Source organism: Rhincodon typus, chromosome 3 (genome assembly GCF_021869965.1).
Source record: "Rhincodon typus isolate 14 chromosome 3, sRhiTyp1.1, whole genome shotgun sequence".
NCBI lineage: Eukaryota > Metazoa > Chordata > Chondrichthyes > Orectolobiformes > Rhincodontidae > Rhincodon > Rhincodon typus.
This window is the reverse complement of record NC_063334.1, coordinates 61,680,575-61,698,334: the sequence shown is the minus strand read 5'-3', so window position 1 is coordinate 61,698,334 and position 17,760 is coordinate 61,680,575. Positions and strand designations below refer to the sequence as shown.

The following is a 17,760-nucleotide window of genomic DNA, read 5'->3' as shown; positions in this document are numbered from 1 at the left end:
CGGTTACCTCCCATAGTCCAAAGATATGAAGGTTAGGTGGATTAGCCATGCTAGGTTTCCCATAGTGTCTAGGCTAGTGTGATTAGCCGTGGGAAATGTAAGCGTAGGGGAATGGGTGTTGGTGGGATACTGTTTGGAGGGTCGGTGTGGACTTGATGGGATGAATGGCCCGCTCCCACACTGTAGTGATTCTGTCCATCTCATGCTGCTTGGCTCGTAAGTAGTTTTATGTTATAGCTTCATCAGATTGACATTTCCTTTTTAGGTTCTGCTCCTCGCAAACTCTCCACCACTCTTCATTAATCTAGCATTGATCATTTGGTTTGATGGTAATGGATGATCAAGCATTATGCCAGCGAGGGAATGAGATTACAGATTGTTCTTGAATACAGTTCTGGTGCTGCTTCATGGAAGCCCAGTTTTTAGTTGCTGGACCTGTTCTGAATCTATTTAGCATCAACATTAGTTTTAAAGTGCAGATCAATATTGAATTTAGTGCTTTATTTGAAAGATCTCCTGAAGTACTCGCTCCATTATTACCTTACTAGAGTGCAAGAACTGACTGTGTTCAATTCCTGGAGTAGTATTTGAGCCCATAACCCTCTAGCTCAATGGCAGGAATGCTGCCAAAAACTAGTCTAAGCAAATTTTTCAAATAATAGCGGGAGCACAAGTTAATAATTCAGAAGTTGGAGGGAAGAGTCATGCAGAACCACTTTAAAGTAAGTAAAGAAGACTTGTGAAATAAATTATGCCATTGACCCATTAAAATGAATAGTTGAAATAATTGAATCGATGTGCTACTGGAGAGCAAAATCACTGAAGGGCCTTATATGAAGGAATTTGGATGGGATAATATCAGTTGACAAGTACCAAGTTCATTGACCAAATAGCCTTTTCCTACTTGTGATTTGCCTATGTTCTTATGGAGAGGATATCCTAGACCAAACTCTAATAGAATTGTAGAAGCTAGTACTGTCATATTTCATAGCTTTATAAATGCATTGATCTTCTTAGTCTTTAAAGTGTTAAAAACAAAATTGTAAATTGCAAGCTGAAGTTTTTACCGTGCATGAAGCACCACATCCTCACACAATCATGGTAGTAGAACATAAATACATGAATCTATCAAATAATTTACTTCTTAATTTTATATATTGTAATCCTCAGATCGTATTGCACAGAATATTATAAAGTCCCACTTGGAGACATGTCAGTATACAGTGGAAGAACTTCAGCAGTTGGCATGGCAGACGCACACATATGAAGAAATAAAAGCTTACCAAAACAAGGTAACCATGGATATTTACAGTGCTGTTCAACTTCCAAGAAATTTTGGAATAAGTTCAAAATCATTTGATTTTCAAGTTCTCTCCTTGCACAAACTATGTGCTGCCTGCTTGGTTTCTTGTTTTCAAAAGCTTCATAATCAAAATATAATTTCTAGACTTCCTTAACTATAATTGCTGGGCTGGCTCCTTTTCATGAGCAGAGAACGGTGCTCAGAGGGTGCGTGCCATGGAAGACAATGATTTTCTATCAATTAATGGAAAATGATGATCACTGGCACTTGTAACCTTCTCAGATATGCTTGCAACAAGTGACACTCATGCCAGGAGTCCCAGATCATGGAATCACTCATGATGTCTTTGACTGTGGAAAATAATCGTGCAGATACAGTTATAAGATTGGTGATTGGTGCCAACGGTGTGTCAGATTTATTTTAAACATATGTTTTGTAAAATGGAGGTAAATGGTTATGACCTATGATGCAGGTCGGCACTGTTCAAAGAAACCACAGAGCGGTAAAGCTAAATTGGGAAATACTAAATGGTCCATGATTGGCTGTTAAATGATCACTGAAGTTTTAACTTTAAATAAAATAACGGTACAGAATTTATCACATTTCATATATTATACACTGCAAAAGCAGATAAAATGTTCAAGTAGGATATATTAAAACACAGACTGTTAAAACTACGCAGAAGGTCTAGTCATGAAGGCAAAATGCAAATAGTATTTCAGGTACAAATCATTATAAGAATTGAAAGTGAATGAAACAAGGAGAAAAGAGGATTTATACATTACTTATGTTAGTTAATATCAAAAGAGGCAATTGAGTTTAAAAGTATATAAAGATAAACAGCAAAGGGATTAAGTTATTTTTAGTCAGGCTATTAAATAAGTATTTTTTTGAAAAATAGATTTTTTTTTAAATCCCAGATTGATGGGGATAAACAGGAAAATATACAAGGAAAGTAGACTGAAAGTCAAGGAAACAGATATGCTTCAGAGTTACTAAGTATTCAAATCAGAACTGTACAGAATACCTAGGAGAAAAATGATGGCACTTCCAGTCATTTCCCATTCTAAAACATCTATAGTTGGCCCCCTGAACTGGTTCGGGGAAGTTGAATGTTAACTTCAGGAATGGTACCATGTCTTTCTCCTTGGTATCCCCTCAAAGTGCTTTTGCTGTTCTTTCTAACATTAGTTTCTAACACACACCAAATATTCAGTGCAATTTGTTTCTCTCCCCTTCCCATTGTGTTTTTTTTTCTCTTTTGAAAGGTGAGGGAAGTCATATGGCAACAATGTGCAATTCAGGTCACGCACGCAATTCAGTATGTTGTGGAGTTTGCCAAACGCATTACAGGGTTTATGGACTTGTGTCAGAACGATCAAATTCTCCTTCTCAAATCAGGTATGGATTGCAAATATACTTCAGTAATGAATAAGGTGTCAATTAATTGTTGGGTTGTGGCAAAAATATCAATTCAGGTGATATTTAAGAGGCAAGGCTGTCATGGTATTGGTTGCTGCAAAACCACTTTCTATGATTACATTCCCAAACAAGCACAATTATGGAGTCAGTGATACAATGCTGTTATTTCAACTTTAATCATGTCATCCATTGTCAAATTATTACCTTTTATATTAACTTAATGAAAGTTAAGATAAAAATGTAAGACTGAATTTATGCAGGTAAACATCTAGACATCGCTTATAAGTGAATTTTCCGCAGAGATCTACACTCAGAGGGAAGTGAAGGCATTAATGCAAGCTCATTCAGGTCTTAAGCACCATTTACCAAACTTTCCTGTGTAAAGTAACAACTTTCCACCCAATTGGAACACGTATAACCCCTCAAGCTTGTTTACAATTCAATGCAGTCATGTTGATCTGTGATGTAACTCAACACAATCACCTTTACTGCACCCCCGTTAATACTGTTGGATAATAACTTAACTTTTAGAGTTCAAATATCATTCTGGTAAGTCAAAATGCACTTATCCTTTTGAATGTGTGGTGCTCAGAACTGTTCAGACCATGGCTGATGTAGTCTATCCAAGGCTTTGTATAGCAGATAGCAGACACATAAGAACACCACCAACTGCAAGCCTGAAGTTCCCCTCCAAGACATGGACAATCCTGACTTGGAAATATATCACTGTTCCTTAAGTGTCGCTGGGTCAAAATTCCAGAAGTCCATTCCTACCAGCATTGTGGGTCTACCTACAGCAGAAGGAAGGCAAGGGTTCAAGAAGGCAGCTTGTCTAGGGCAAGTAAGACACACATTAACTGCTGGCCCAGCCTGTGATGTCCCATTAGTGAATATAAAGAAAAGCTGTAGCAAAACTTCTAAACTCTTGTATTTCAGTCCTTTAGAAAAGGAATTAAAAATCACGATGTGCAGTTATATAACACCACCTCAAAATACCCCAAAGCTCTTTATAGCCAATCAAGTGTTTTTGGAAGTGCAGTTACTGTTGTAATGTAGGAAAAGTGGCAAGCAAATTGTGCACAGCAAGACCCTACAATGGTGACATTATAATGACAGGAAAATCTTTTTCTGTTTAGTTTGTTAAGGGATAAATATTGGTCAAGATACTAGAGATCAGTTCCTGTGATCGTCTTTGAAATAGTGTCACGGGATCATTCATGTTCACATGGCAAAAGAGACAGAGCCTAAATCTAACATCAGCAGGCCTCAGTGAAGTGAAAAGGGATAACCTTTGCTCAGGGAGTCCCAGCACAGTCCAAGAGATGTTCAGTCAGCCACTTGGGACGGTCACAAACCAAATGTTTTCAACATAAGGGCTGAGGAGCCAAATATCAGGCACTCCACCAGCTATCTTGACTCTTTCTGCTCTATTGTGAGCTGTCTTCCTGCTGGAATGAGAGAGAGAGGCAGGAAGTAAGGGAGATGACAGTAAGCGACACTGTTGTTACTGTTGATGCAGATGGAGAGGTATCCCAAGTGAGTGAGTAGGCAGTGCAGTGGGCCTGTAGGGTTAGTAGTGTCATTGGTTGGGATGGATGACTGTGAGTGAGGGAAGATGTTTGAGACATTAATGAGCATGGCAGAATATGAGACTTGGTGGGAGGTGTGTACAGTAGAAGGGAGAGATTGACTGTAAGGTATCCGAGAGAAGATAATGGAACTTGTGTTGGTGGAATGGAGAAGTATTGGGTATTCCTGCAGATGGCTAAGACTGCTTTAATTCAGGTGGGAAACTATGCTGAAATGGTCTGGTATTGTGGCTTCCTCTGGGGGAAAAGCAAGTCCCATCTATGCACCAGTCCTTCCAGCAGGCCCTCCAGATTCTTACCCACAAAGCAGGGCCTAGATTTTCCCCCTCTGCCTAATCAGGAACTATGCAGGGTAGCTCCAGACTGACAGTGTCTGACTTTAAAAATCACAGGGGCACAAAGGATATTCTGGCAGTGATGAACTGTTCTGGGAACAGTGCCTGGCAACATGGGGCTGGAATCAGATGTGAGGGATGCTATGGAACAGAGTAAATAGTTAATGGTGTGAATTTGGTAAGATATGGGAAGAAAACTCGTTTGGCCTTGTGGGGAAAAACACTCCAAAAATCTCAACACAACTCGCACTTAGGTAAAAATGTAAGATTCAGCCAACAATTTTCTGAGTCAGAGTTCACATTGCTACCAGCTAAGCCTCAGCTAATACTGCAAATTGGAATACCAACATTCCATTAGCCTTTTTAATTTATTTTCTATACCTGTTCATGAAATTTTACTCACCAATGTAATTAAATCCCTAAGTATCTTTAGGCCTCCACTATTTCTCGCTTTTCCACATTTAGTAAGTACTCTGTTCTATCCTCTTTTCCTATTCTATCTTTTATGAATGATGGCAAACTTGCTTAAGTTGAAATCAATTTGCATAGTTTTGGACATTCACTGAATGTGCTAACAGCCTTTTGTATGGTTTCCATTTATAATGTTTACAATGCCATGTATCTCTATGTCATCAGCAAACCAAGATATGTGCGGTTCTGACCCCTCATTTCTTATTTCATTCCATCCAATTCATTAATAAATATGACAAATGGTTGTGGCAACAGTATAGATCCCCCTGGGATGTCACTAGCTATACCCTGCTAATTAAAGTTCTCGTCCATTGTCCCTATTCAATGTATTCTGCCGAACAGGCAATGTCTTAACTAGGTCAGTAATTTCCCTCTTCAGTCAACAGTTGAAGACTCTGATGAGAATTTTTATCTTCCATTTTCTGGAGGTTGATATAAATAATGTTCATAGACATTTACATGTCTACTATGTTAGTCACCTCTTCAAAAATTCATTCAGGCTCCTCAGGTCATAATTATTCTTCAGAAAATCATGCTGGATCTCTCATCAGATGAAACTTTTCAAGATGTTCAGTCACTTCATCCTTAAAATGATAGACTTTCCAAAACAAATGTCAGGCCACTGGTTAATAACACACCTGCTTCCCTCTCTTGCCTTATTTAAATAATAGTAGAGTTTAATGTGCAATTTGCCAATCCAAAGGAATGGTCCATGCACGAGAACTTTGAAAGTTCATGGTTAGAACATCGGTAATGTTCTTACCTACTTCCTTTAAACACTCAGTGGGAACTTTCTTTTCCTGGGGATTTGTTATTTTTATTGCCGTTATTTTCTTCAATTAATTTACTTTGCTTACACTCATATTAATAGTTTCCGTCCCTGGTGTGACATTGGTTTCCTTTGGACATCCAGCATGCTATCCTAATCCTCCACAGTAAACAGTGAGGCAAAGTCATTATTTAATGTGCCTGCTATTTTTGTATTTTCACTTGTATCATCATAATTGCCAGTTTTTAAGGAGCCTATGTTTCTTTTAATAATGTATAGCATAATACAATTGTTAATTGAGGTGTGGTTGTGTATATGTTAATTAACATTATATATATTAACTCATTCTAAAAGGAAGTCATGGTATTAGTGGTATTATTGGACTCATACTCCAGAATCCCAGGTTAATGTCCTGGGGATAAAATTTCAAATCCCATGAACCCTTATGTCAATGTCAATTGTCATAAAACCCACCCTTTCAATAACGTCCTTTAAGAAAGCAAATCTGTCATCCTTCTCTGGTCCTGGGACTGCAGCAGTGGAAAGGAAAGTTGGACTCTCTTAAGTTATCTTATTCTAAGTTAATGTGAATGGTGCCATGTATGTATAGCGAAGGTACATGCATTTCACTGTATTTTTACAATGACTACACATGACCATAAATCATTCAGTTCAATTCAGTTGACTTTTGACTGTCCTGTGGCCATAAATCTGGGAAACAAATGCTCATCTAGCAACACCCACATCCTTTAAGCACGTTTTTAAAAGAAATATATATGACAGATAGTTGGGTTCTTGAGAGATAAAGAAACGTCAAGTTTTCTGTAAATATTTACAAGTCTACAATATCACAGACATGCACAGCTAGTTCTGAGCTAACTGATATTATAGTACATTTAGGGGTAGGTGATGGTTTAGTGTCTAGGTCTAGCTAGCCTATTAATCCAGAAACTCAGCTAATGTTCTGGGGACCCAGGTTTGAATCCCACCATGGCAGATGCTGGAATTTGAATTCAGTTAAAAATTCTGGAATTAAGAATCTACTGATCACCATGAAATCATTGCTGATTGTTGGAAAAATTCATCTGGTTCACTAATGTCCCTAAGGGAAGGAAATCTGCCATCCTCACCTGGTCTGGCCTACATGTGACTGCACACCCACAGCAATACAATTCACTCTCAGTTGCCCTCTGAAGCGGCATAGTAAGCCATTCAATTGTACCAATTCCTACAATTTATCAAAGAAATGAAACCGGACGGATCACTTGGCATCGACCTAGGTACCGGAAAAGACGACGGCAGAGACAGCCCTGTCGACCCTGCAAAGTTCTCCTCGCTAACATCTGGGGTTTAGTGCCGAAATTGGGAGAGCTGTCTCACAGATTAGTCAAGCAACAACTTGACGGAGTCATACTCGTGGAATCATACCTTATCGACAATGTCCCAGACACCACCATCACCATCCCTGGATATGTCCTGTCTCACCGGCAGGACAGACACAGCAGAGATGGCGGCACAGTGGAATACAGTCAGGAGGGAGTTGCTGTAGGAGTCCTCAACATTGACTCCAGACCCCATGAAGTCTTGTGGCTTCAGGCTGAACACGGGCAAGGAAAACTTCCTGCTGATTCCCACATACCGTCCTCCCTCAGCTGCTGAATCGGTACTCCTCAATGTTGAACAACACTTAGAGGAGGCACTGAGGATGGCATAGCTGCTAGACTGAGTCTGCGGCAGCTGGTGAGGGAACCAACAAGAAGGAAAAAAATACTTGAACTCATCCTTACTAATCTGCCAGCTGCAGGTACATCTGTCCATGACAGTATTGTGACCACCGCACAGTTCTGGTGGAGGTGAAGTCCCGCTTTCACATTTAGAATAACCTCCATCCTGTTGTGTGGCATTATCACCGTGGTAAATGGGACAGACTTCACACAGATCTAGCAACTCAAGACTGGGCATCCAGGAGGCGCTGTTGGCCATCAACAGCAGCAGAATTGTACTCCAGTCCAATCTGTAACTTCATGGTCCAGCATATCCCCCACTCAACCATTACCATCAAGCCAAGGGACCAAACCTGGTTCAATGGATAGTGCAGGAGAGCATGCCAGGAGTAGAACCAGGCATACCTGAAGGTGAGGTGTCAACCTGGTGAAGCCAACAAACAGGACTACTTGCACACCAAACAACATAAACAGCAAGTGATAAACAGAGCTAAGCAATCCCACAGCCAACGGATCAGATCTGCAGTCCTGCCACATCCAGTTGTGAGTAGTGGTGGACAGTTGAACAACACACTGGAGGAGGAGGCTTCACAAATATCCCCATCCCCAATGATGGAAGAGCCCAGCACATCAGTGCAAAAGCTAAGGCTGACGCATTCACAGCAATCTTCAGCCAGACGTGCCGAATGGATGATCTGACTCGGCCACCTGCTGTGGTTCCCACCATTACACATACCAGTCTTCAGCCAATTTGATTCACTCCACATGATATCAAGAAACGGTTGGAGGCATTGGATGCTGCAAAGTCTATGGGCCTGACAACATTCTGGCAATAGTACTGAAGACTTGTGCTCTAGAACATGCCGCTCCCTTAGCCAAGTTGTTCCAGTACAATTACAACTCTGGTATCAACCTGACCATATGGAAAATTGCCCGGGTATGTCCTGCACACAAAAAGCAGGACAAATCCAACCCGGCCAATTACTGCCCCATCAGTCTCCTCTCGAGCATCAGTAAAGTGATGGAAGGTGTCATCAACACTGCTATCAAGCAGCACCTGCTCAGAAATAACCTGCTCAGTGACGCCCAGTTTGGGTTCCACCAGGGCCACTCAGCTCCTGATCTCATTACAGCCTTGGTTCAAACATAGACAAAAGAGCTGAATTCCAGAGGTGAGGTGAGAGTAACAGCCCTTGACACCAAGGCTGCATTCAACCAAGTGTGGCATCAAGGAGGCCTAGCAAAACTGGAATCAATGGGAATCGGGGGGGTAAACTCTCTGCTCGTTGGAGTCAGACCTGACACATAGGAAGATGGTCTTGGTTGGTGGAGGTCAATCATCTCAGCTCCAGGACATCTCTGCAGGAGTTCCTCAGGGTAATGTCCTCAGCCCAACCATCTTCAGCTGCTTCATCAATGACCTTCCCTCCATCATAAGGTCAGAAGTGGGGATGTTTGCCGATGATTGCACAATGTTCAGCACCATTTGTGACTCCTCCGAACTGAAGCAGTCCATGTTCACATGCAACAAGGTCTGGACAATAATCAGGCTTGGACTGACAAGTGGCAAGTGACATTCACACCACACAAATGCCAGGCTATGACCATCACCAATAAGAGACAATCTAACCACCACCCCTTGGCATTCAACAGTGTTACCATCACTGAATCCCCCACTATCAACATCCTGGGGGTTATCATGGACTAGAAAGTCAACTGGACTCACCACATAAACACACTGGCTACTAGAGCAGGTCAGAAGATAGGAATACTGTGGCATGTAACTCACCTCCTGACTCCTCAAATCCTGTCCACCATCTACAAGGCACAAGTCAGGACTGTGATGTAATACTCCCCACTTGCCTGGATGGGTGCAGCTCCAACAACACTCAAGAAGCTTGACACCATCCAGGACAAAGCAGCCCATTTGATTGGCACTACATCCACAAACATACATTGCTGCACAATGCTCAGTAACAGCAGTGTGTACCATTTACAAAATGCACTGCAGAAATTCACCAAAGATCCTCAAACAGCACCTTTCAAACTCACAACTACTTCCATCCAGAAGGACAAGGGTAGCAGATGCACGGGAACACCACCACCTTCAAGTTCCCCTCCAAGCTACTCATCATCTTGACTTGGAAATATATCGCCGTTCCTTCACTGTCGCTAAGTCAAAATCCTAACACTCCTTCCCTGATGGCATTGTGGGTCAACCCACATCAGGAGGACTGCAGCGGTTTGAGAAGGCAACTCACCACCACCTTCTCAAGGGCAACAAATGCTGGCCAGCCAGTGATGCCCACGTCCCACAAATGAATAGAAAAGAAGAGATACAATATGTCAGCAGTATACACACATATAGCTGACTGTCTTCGCTGATTCTATTACACAGACATAATAACCAAGGCAAGGCAGGTACCTTTATACTGGGATGTCACATACTGTGATGTTATATAACAGTCTAAAAGGTTTAAGCTTCTCTGATCTGAAATCTGTGCCATACTACAATAGGTTCAGTCAGGGATTTCTGGTTTCTTTGTGAATAGATGCACCAGCTGACATTTTCCTGAACTGTACAGTCCTGGAAGGTTCCTGTTTATTCTCACAATCTGTGCTGAATTAGCTGATGGCTGAAGCGTTAGCAGTAGAAGTACTACAATTGGCTTCACTTATGGTGCGAAATGCACTTCCTAAAAGAATGGTGGTAGGACATTCAATAGTAATTTTTAAGAGAATTGAACACTGCTGGACTGCAGAAAGAGCGGAGGAGTTTAACTAATTTCATAACTCTTACGAAAGACGACAGGATTGTTTGAAGGTATATTGTAATTTGTGATGTAATAGACTATGAACTCATGATTCTACAAACAATGATTCTATGGTCTTGCCTGCAGAAAGAGCAAACCTTCCTTCTCCTAATCTCTGTTCATGGTTTTACCTGTTATAAAGCATGCTGGATGAGGAAGTGATCTTTCTCAAGTGTAATGCCTTCATCATTTGAATAACAGAATTGGATTAGATAATATAATGTTGGGAAATATACCACAGCAACAGTCACTGCCTTCAAGAGAAGAGGAAAGAAGAGTAAATTGGAAGAAAATAGAAGGTCCAATTAACCATCATCCAAAATCAACTAGAACATTTAGACAAATTACTTAAAATTATATAGGTGTTAAAAGAAGGGAAACACTTAAAATTTAGTCCTTAAAATGGACATTAAATATTGGCAATGTCAAGTAAAATGACAATTCTTTTTTATCATTTCCCCATAATGTTTAAGAGTAATAACTTATGACACATGGCCTTTGAAATTACCAACATACTATTCATCTCATTATAGAATTGAATGGCATAACCTGTATTGTTACAAGTACTCCAGTTACAGAAGTATAACAGCACGGTGGAAAGTTTTTGCAATGGCTGCCTTTAATGGCGCCTTCCTAGGTAAAAGTACCTAGGCACAAATCTTAGATTTAAAAAAACGCGTTGTTGCAGAGTAAAAAAACGAATATAGATTAGCATGAAACAGTGAAAATGTCCAGAATGACAATAAGTGACCCATAAGTAGTCTAGTTCCAGTCCGTGCCTGTAGTCCCCAGAGCACAAGGCCATGCTGCTTCCACGTCCCGGCTTTCATCCAGGACTCACATCGTCACCGCTCTGGGAATCGCCCGTACTCGCTCTGCCGCGGGACACACTCGGCCTATGCTCGCTCCGGTCCACCGCGGGACATGGCCCGCCCATTCCGTTCCTCAACTCCACTCTCCAGGGCAGCATTAAACAAACTGTGTTAAACTCGTCATGGGCAAGTAGACATTTCAGAAGTCTTGAAAGATTTATGTATATATTTCCTATATAGGAGCCTATCTGTGTGCCTTTGTATCTCTTCTCAGCTTTGATCACATTCTGATTAAGTTTTCAATACATTCAGTTTACAGGTTAGGAAATCAGTTTAAAATGAGCAAAGTGTGAGGAATACTGTAGCTTTAAAGTTGTTTAACAGTCCTTGGTAATTTAAATTAAGCATCTTCTTAATACATTTTTGGCTTTCAGATCAACAGTGCTGTCTCACTATGCATTTTTTTAAAATAGTGTCTCTCTGTATTTTAGGTTGTTTAGAGGTGGTGTTGGTCAGAATGTGCCGTGCCTTTAATCCACTGAACAACACAGTGCTTTTTGAAGGAAAATATGGAGGCATGCAAACATTCAAAGCTCTCGGTAAGAAAAGGCCTTTATATTAATTATGATTTGAAGCCATTCCAGTATGTAGATTTCAATGATACCACACCTCAAACAATGGAAGCTAAATAAAATAAAACTAAAAGGGCTTTGCATATTAAAAGATAATGGGAATAAAAGTAAAACAAAATCACTATGACTATAAGAATGCAGTTTAGAAGATCAGAGAGTAGATAACAAGGGAACTAATTGTCCTTTCCTTAATAATCTTTGCTTGCAGCAATTGTGCCATAGGTATGAAGAGTAACAATTGTTACATTACTATCACAGCAAAATTTACTCTCAGCATTGCTTGGCTTATTGCTCCTACCTTATGCCTGGTTATCGCAAGGGCGTAACTTCAAAAGACTAATGAATCCATGTTGCTGGAGAAAGAGCAGTCTTGCTTCCAGGGTTTAGAGATACATCACCTTATCAATCTTTGACCAATCAAAAAAGTGGGGCCAAGTGCATGCCAGATTTTCCGGTTGACATTGGTAACAAACAAGGCTTCCCCCAACGGCACAGACTCTTAAAAGTAACCTCTACACACAGTTAAGAGTCCATAATATGAGATCAAACTAGTGACACAGAGAATGGGACAGTGGAGCATACTCAGCATGGATATGTATAAAAGTTTGACTTTAACTAATTCAGTTAAATGTTTTGAGAAATTCATGAAGTGCATAAATAAAGGAAATTAGTTAAGTGATGCATGTATAAAGTTGCAGAAGGTGCTAAAAATGATTCCACACAAGAGATGCTTTAAAAGTCTGAAGAACAAAGTATTAAAGGACATATTTGTCAACCATTAGAAATAATGGTTATCCATCTAATCTTCTGTCTTCAATGAAGAACAATGATAAAAGAATGTCAATGGGTCTGATAAAAGAAAGGGAAGGAATAAGATGTTTCTCAGCCTGATTGGGAGTGGTGTGCTTCCAGGATCTGCACAAAGATCTCCTTTCTATATAATACACATTGGAAAATGGAATCACAGAAAGTAAATTGTAGTGTTCTGAACCAAATAAAGAATAGTCTTTCAAGGGGAGGTAGGGAATGAATTTGGTCAGTTTGTTCAGTTAGCTGGACAGCTGGTTTGCAATGAAAATTGTAGCAACATGTGGGTTCAATTCCATACAGGCTGAGGTCATTATGAAGGCCCTGCCTTCTCAACTACACCCTTCCCTGAAGCATGTTGACCAAACTTCTCTCTAGGTTGTGTGGCCATGCAGTACACTGAGTGCCCGTGCACACCAATTGGTGTGTCAACACTATTTCAAGCACTGACTTCTGGGATTTGGAATGCATGGAGGTCCACACAGAAGAAAAACAAATTAGAGTGAATGCAGGTGGTCATACTCGGTTAAAACCCACCACCAATCATGTCTCTCTATTGAAAGAGCAGTCTGTGGTCCTCTAGGGTTGTAACAACATTCATTCATTCAGGAAATAAATTTCCACAGAGATTCTTGGGGTCTCCAAGGCTCTTCCTTCAAGGTTTTGCAGAAAAATCCCAATACACTCCTGAAGATTTTAAATGCTGAAATTGCAGGTGAAAAAGATCAAAAGAAAGACCTGTGCAAGATTGAATATTACACACAGGACCATTGAGTATAATTTTAAGGTAAAGAATTTGTCAAGGCTTTGGTTAGAGCACCTCATTAAACTCAACGTTTGACCTAATTGGTGACAGCTCTCTAACATAAGCTGAGATGTTTCTTAACGTTAACAAGTCTGCATGATTGTTTGTTAGCATTGTAGTAAATTGCATGTCAGTGGCCTTTTTCACTGAAACTTGCATGTAAGCTTTTGCTTTGATGAGCTTAAGCGTCAAGCAATTCACAGCACAAGAGTAGACCATTTGGCTCATTAAGTCTATACCAGTTCTCTGCAGGACAATCCAGTCAGTCTATCCTCAGCTTAATCCTCATAACCCTTCAATTTCCTTTAAAACTCATTATTTCTGCTTTCACCATTCTTAAGGGCAGCAACTTCCAGGTCATTACTAACAATTACATAAAAGATGTTCTTCCTTATGTTTCTCATAAACTGAAAGCCTTAAATCCATGTCACATGGTTCTTGTACCAACAACTAATGGAAAGAGATTTTCCTTATCTATCTTATCTGAGCCTGTCATAATTTTGTACATGTTTATCAAATCACCCATCAATCTCTGTTTCTCCAAGGTGGACCACCCCAGCTTTTCCAACCTAACATCGTAATTAAAATTTCCCCAACCCTGGAACTATTCTGAGTCCTCGCCACAAAATAATTAGTTCTACTGACTTGTGCTGAGTGAAGTACAACATGTAAATCGCTGTAATGCACCATTTATACCACACTAGGTGCCACTTCCTGTGCTGGTAAATGGCTGAATGAATGTACCTCTTTGTGATGTTCTCCCCCTTATTCTTTGAGGCAGAAAGATTGAAGTCATCTAAAGGACCTATCAAAGGAGGAGAATAAAAAAGTTAACACTTAGTGGTAAAGCTAAACAGTAGCAGATGAATGGCAGTACAAACCACTGTCATTCTGTGATGGCATGAATATGTCAGAAATAGAGTTGATTAGACAATGGGAGACATGGTGGCATAGAGGTTAACTGTACTGCCTCACAGCACCTGCGATCCGGGTTTGATTCCAGACTTGGGTGACTGTCTGTAAAGAGTTTGTGTGTTCTTCCTGTGTGTTTCCGCTGTGTGCTCTGGTTTCCTCTCGCAGTCCAAAGATTTGCGAGGTAACGAGGATCGGGTGAGGGGACTGAGACTTTTGTGTGAGATGTTCTTTAGAGGGTCGGTGTAAACTCAATGGGCCAAATAGCATCAAAATGCACTGTAGGGATACAAGAGTAAAGGAAGGACAGGAGCATTCTGCAACAGCTGTCATGCCTGACTTCCAGTTTGGGCGTCTCCAATACTGTGTTCTCCTTTGCGAATGATACTGATGGTGCCCTTTCCATCAGCCTTACTTTCTGTGTAGAGATATGACCTCTTCCTCTTCCCACCCTTGATTTCCCAACTGTTTTCTCCCATCTTTTCCTGCAGAAGAATAGAAGCAGATCAGTGCATGTCGTGCTGTAGTTGTTCTCAAACTATATGAGGCATCTGAGCTTAGCGTGTACTATGACAAGGAGAAGCAGCAAGTTTGATCGAGAGTGGATAATTGTAGTAAGAGTACTATCAGGTTTTGGATGTGAGTATAAATAGAAAGAAGCTAATGTTGCATGCTGTCTTGAGGAAAGAGATAAGAAACACAAAAAGGAAGGATTGATGCTGCTAGGCAAAATCTAACGTTATGAACAATTGTATAGAGAATAAATGAGCTGCGAAAGGGAATCTTACCTTGCCCCTGTTAGTGAGATCATTAATTATTTCTTCCTAACTTTCTAGTCCTGGAGCTAATTCTCTTGTATCTACATGCCCTGGCATCACTGCCCATACCTGCTGAATTACTTGAATTTTAATAGGATGGAAGGCATGATTTTATTTTTATTAACTCATGGGACATGGATGTTGCTGGCTGTCTAGCTGATGTTGCTGATCTTGAACCGCTGCAGTCCGTATGCTGTATGTAGACCCATAATGCTGTTAGAGAGGGAGTTCCAGAAGTTTTACCCAACGACATTGAAGGAACAGTGATATATTTCCAAATCACAATGGTGAGTGACTTGGAGAGGAACTTGTAGGTGAAGGGGTTCCCATGTGCCTGATTAAATTGTATTAAATTATAAAAATTGTTGAATGAATGAATGATAAGAGAATGTCCTTCTTGCTGCTGATGGTCTTTAAACGTCTCCACTGCTGCACCTAATGTCCAGGGTCAATGTCTGAGTTCTCAGGAAGGGTCACCAGACCTGAAATGTTAACTCTGATTTTTTTTCTTCACAGATGCTGCCAGACCTGCTGAGCTTTTCCAGCAACTTCTGTTTGTGTTCCTGGGTCAATGTCATTCTGCCTACTGCTCCGGTATATTTGTTACCCCCCAATCAAAAATGTTTCATCCTTTAAGGTTCCAAAGGTAGCCTCTAAGTAGCAATTGAATGCCAGAATTCTTGACCTCAAATAACTAATGCTGGCCATTCACCAATTCTGGTTCATTTCACAATAACAGTTCTTGTGGACAGCTGGAGCACTCTACAACCATTATGTTATACAAAAACTGACCCTATTATTTTCTGAAGTATTAGCTTGCCACACTGTTATACTGCTATTTTATGAAATAAAATTGATTTCTTTAAATTAGTATTGATATAATTTAAAGAAATGGCAGTCATATGTATGTTTAGTTGATATGGTAATATTGATTGTAGAGTTCACATTTATTTCCATGCAGGATGTGATGACCTAGTCAGTGCTATATTTGACTTTGCTAAGAGTTTGTGCTCCCTTCAGCTGACCGAAGAAGAAATAGCTTTGTTTTCAGCTGCTGTTCTGATATCACCAGGTTAGTGTCTTTATGTACAAGTGTTATTAAATTATCATGTTTGGAAGTAAAGGGCATTCCAGTTTATCACTTCGTGATTAAGAAGACTCTTGCTGACAGAACGCTACATGATAGAACTTAATATTTATTTTCAAAGTGAGAAGAGTGTGTCTGTGAGAAATATTTTAAAGCTAAATAAAGGTAACTATGAGGGTATAAAGATAGAGTTAGCTCAGGTAAATTAGGAAACAAGATTAAAATGTAGGACAATAGTGTTGTTATGGCAGCCTTTTTAGGAGATATATAATTCCGAGCAAAGATTTAGCCCAGTGAGAAAGAAAAATCCTCTGAGAAGGATGCATCATTTATGACTAAATAAGGAAGATAAGCAAAATATGAAATTGGAAGAAACATTGTACAACTTGCAAAGATTAGTGTTGGTCAGAAAATTGGATAGACTTTAAGAACTGGCAAAGAGTGACTATAAAGAAGCAGAAAGTAGAAAAATGAGAAGAAGTTAGCTTGTAACATAATAATGGGCTGTAAAGAGTTTCTACAAGATTGAGAATAGGAGAAAAATAACTAAAGCCAGTGATGATTCTGTAAGGAGTGACTCTGGGGGATTCATAATTGAAAATAAATAAATGGCAGAGACTTTGACAGGTATCTTGTATCTATCCTCAGTAAAGATCTTTAAAACATTTCCCAAAGATGATTGAAAATCAAAAGTGGATAGAGGATGAACTTTACAATTTCAGTATCACCAGGGAAAACGTGGTAGGTAAACTATTACACATAAAGACTAACAAGTCCTCAGGACTAGATGACCTGAATCCTGGGGTCTTAAAAGTATTGCAGTCAAGAAGTTGCACTGGTTATAATGCTTCAAAATTCCTTAATTCTGGAAGGTTCCTAACAGTTTGAAATGGAACCCATATTCAAGAAAGGAAGGAGGCAGAAAGCAGGAAATAATTGGCTAATTAGCGTTAGAAAGCATCGATAAACAAGTTTAGCAGGATACTTAAAAATCGTGAAATAATTAGGCAGAGCCAACATAGATTTGTGAAATGGAAGTCATGTTTAACTGATGTATTAGACTTTGGACAATAGAAGGAATATCTTTGGATTTGCAGAAGGCATTTGATATGGTTGCACATCACGGTTTGCTGCATGAGATAAGAGGACACGGTATAGGGGGTTAAAATTGAATCAGAGATAGTAGGAACTGCAGATGCTGGAGAATCCGAGACAACAAGGTGCAGGGCTGGATGAACACAGCAGGCCAAGCAGCATCATAGGAGCAGAGAGGCTGACGTTTCGGGTCTAGACCCTTCATCAGAAAAGGGGGAGGGGAAGGGGGTTCTGAAATAAATAGGGAGAGAGTGGGAGGCGGATAGAAGATGGATAGAGGAGAGGATAGGTGGAGAGGAAACAAACAGGTCGAAGAGGCAGGGATGGAGCCAGTAAAGGTGAGTGTAGGTGGGGAGTTAGGAAGGG

General features: G+C 40.2%; 1 protein-coding gene across 1 annotated transcript in view; it reads left to right on the top strand.

Moving 5' to 3' along the window:
• The window catches only part of rorb (RAR-related orphan receptor B), a 103,077-nt gene that overhangs the window by 79,925 nt on the left and 5,392 nt on the right, over positions 1-17,760 (top strand). The window contains exons 5-8 of the mRNA XM_048594866.1: positions 1,171-1,292; positions 2,572-2,704; positions 11,730-11,837; positions 16,174-16,284. Of these exons, the coding sequence (XP_048450823.1) occupies positions 1,171-1,292; positions 2,572-2,704; positions 11,730-11,837; positions 16,174-16,284 (474 nt within the window). The remainder of the gene's footprint in view (positions 1-1,170; positions 1,293-2,571; positions 2,705-11,729; positions 11,838-16,173; positions 16,285-17,760) is intronic.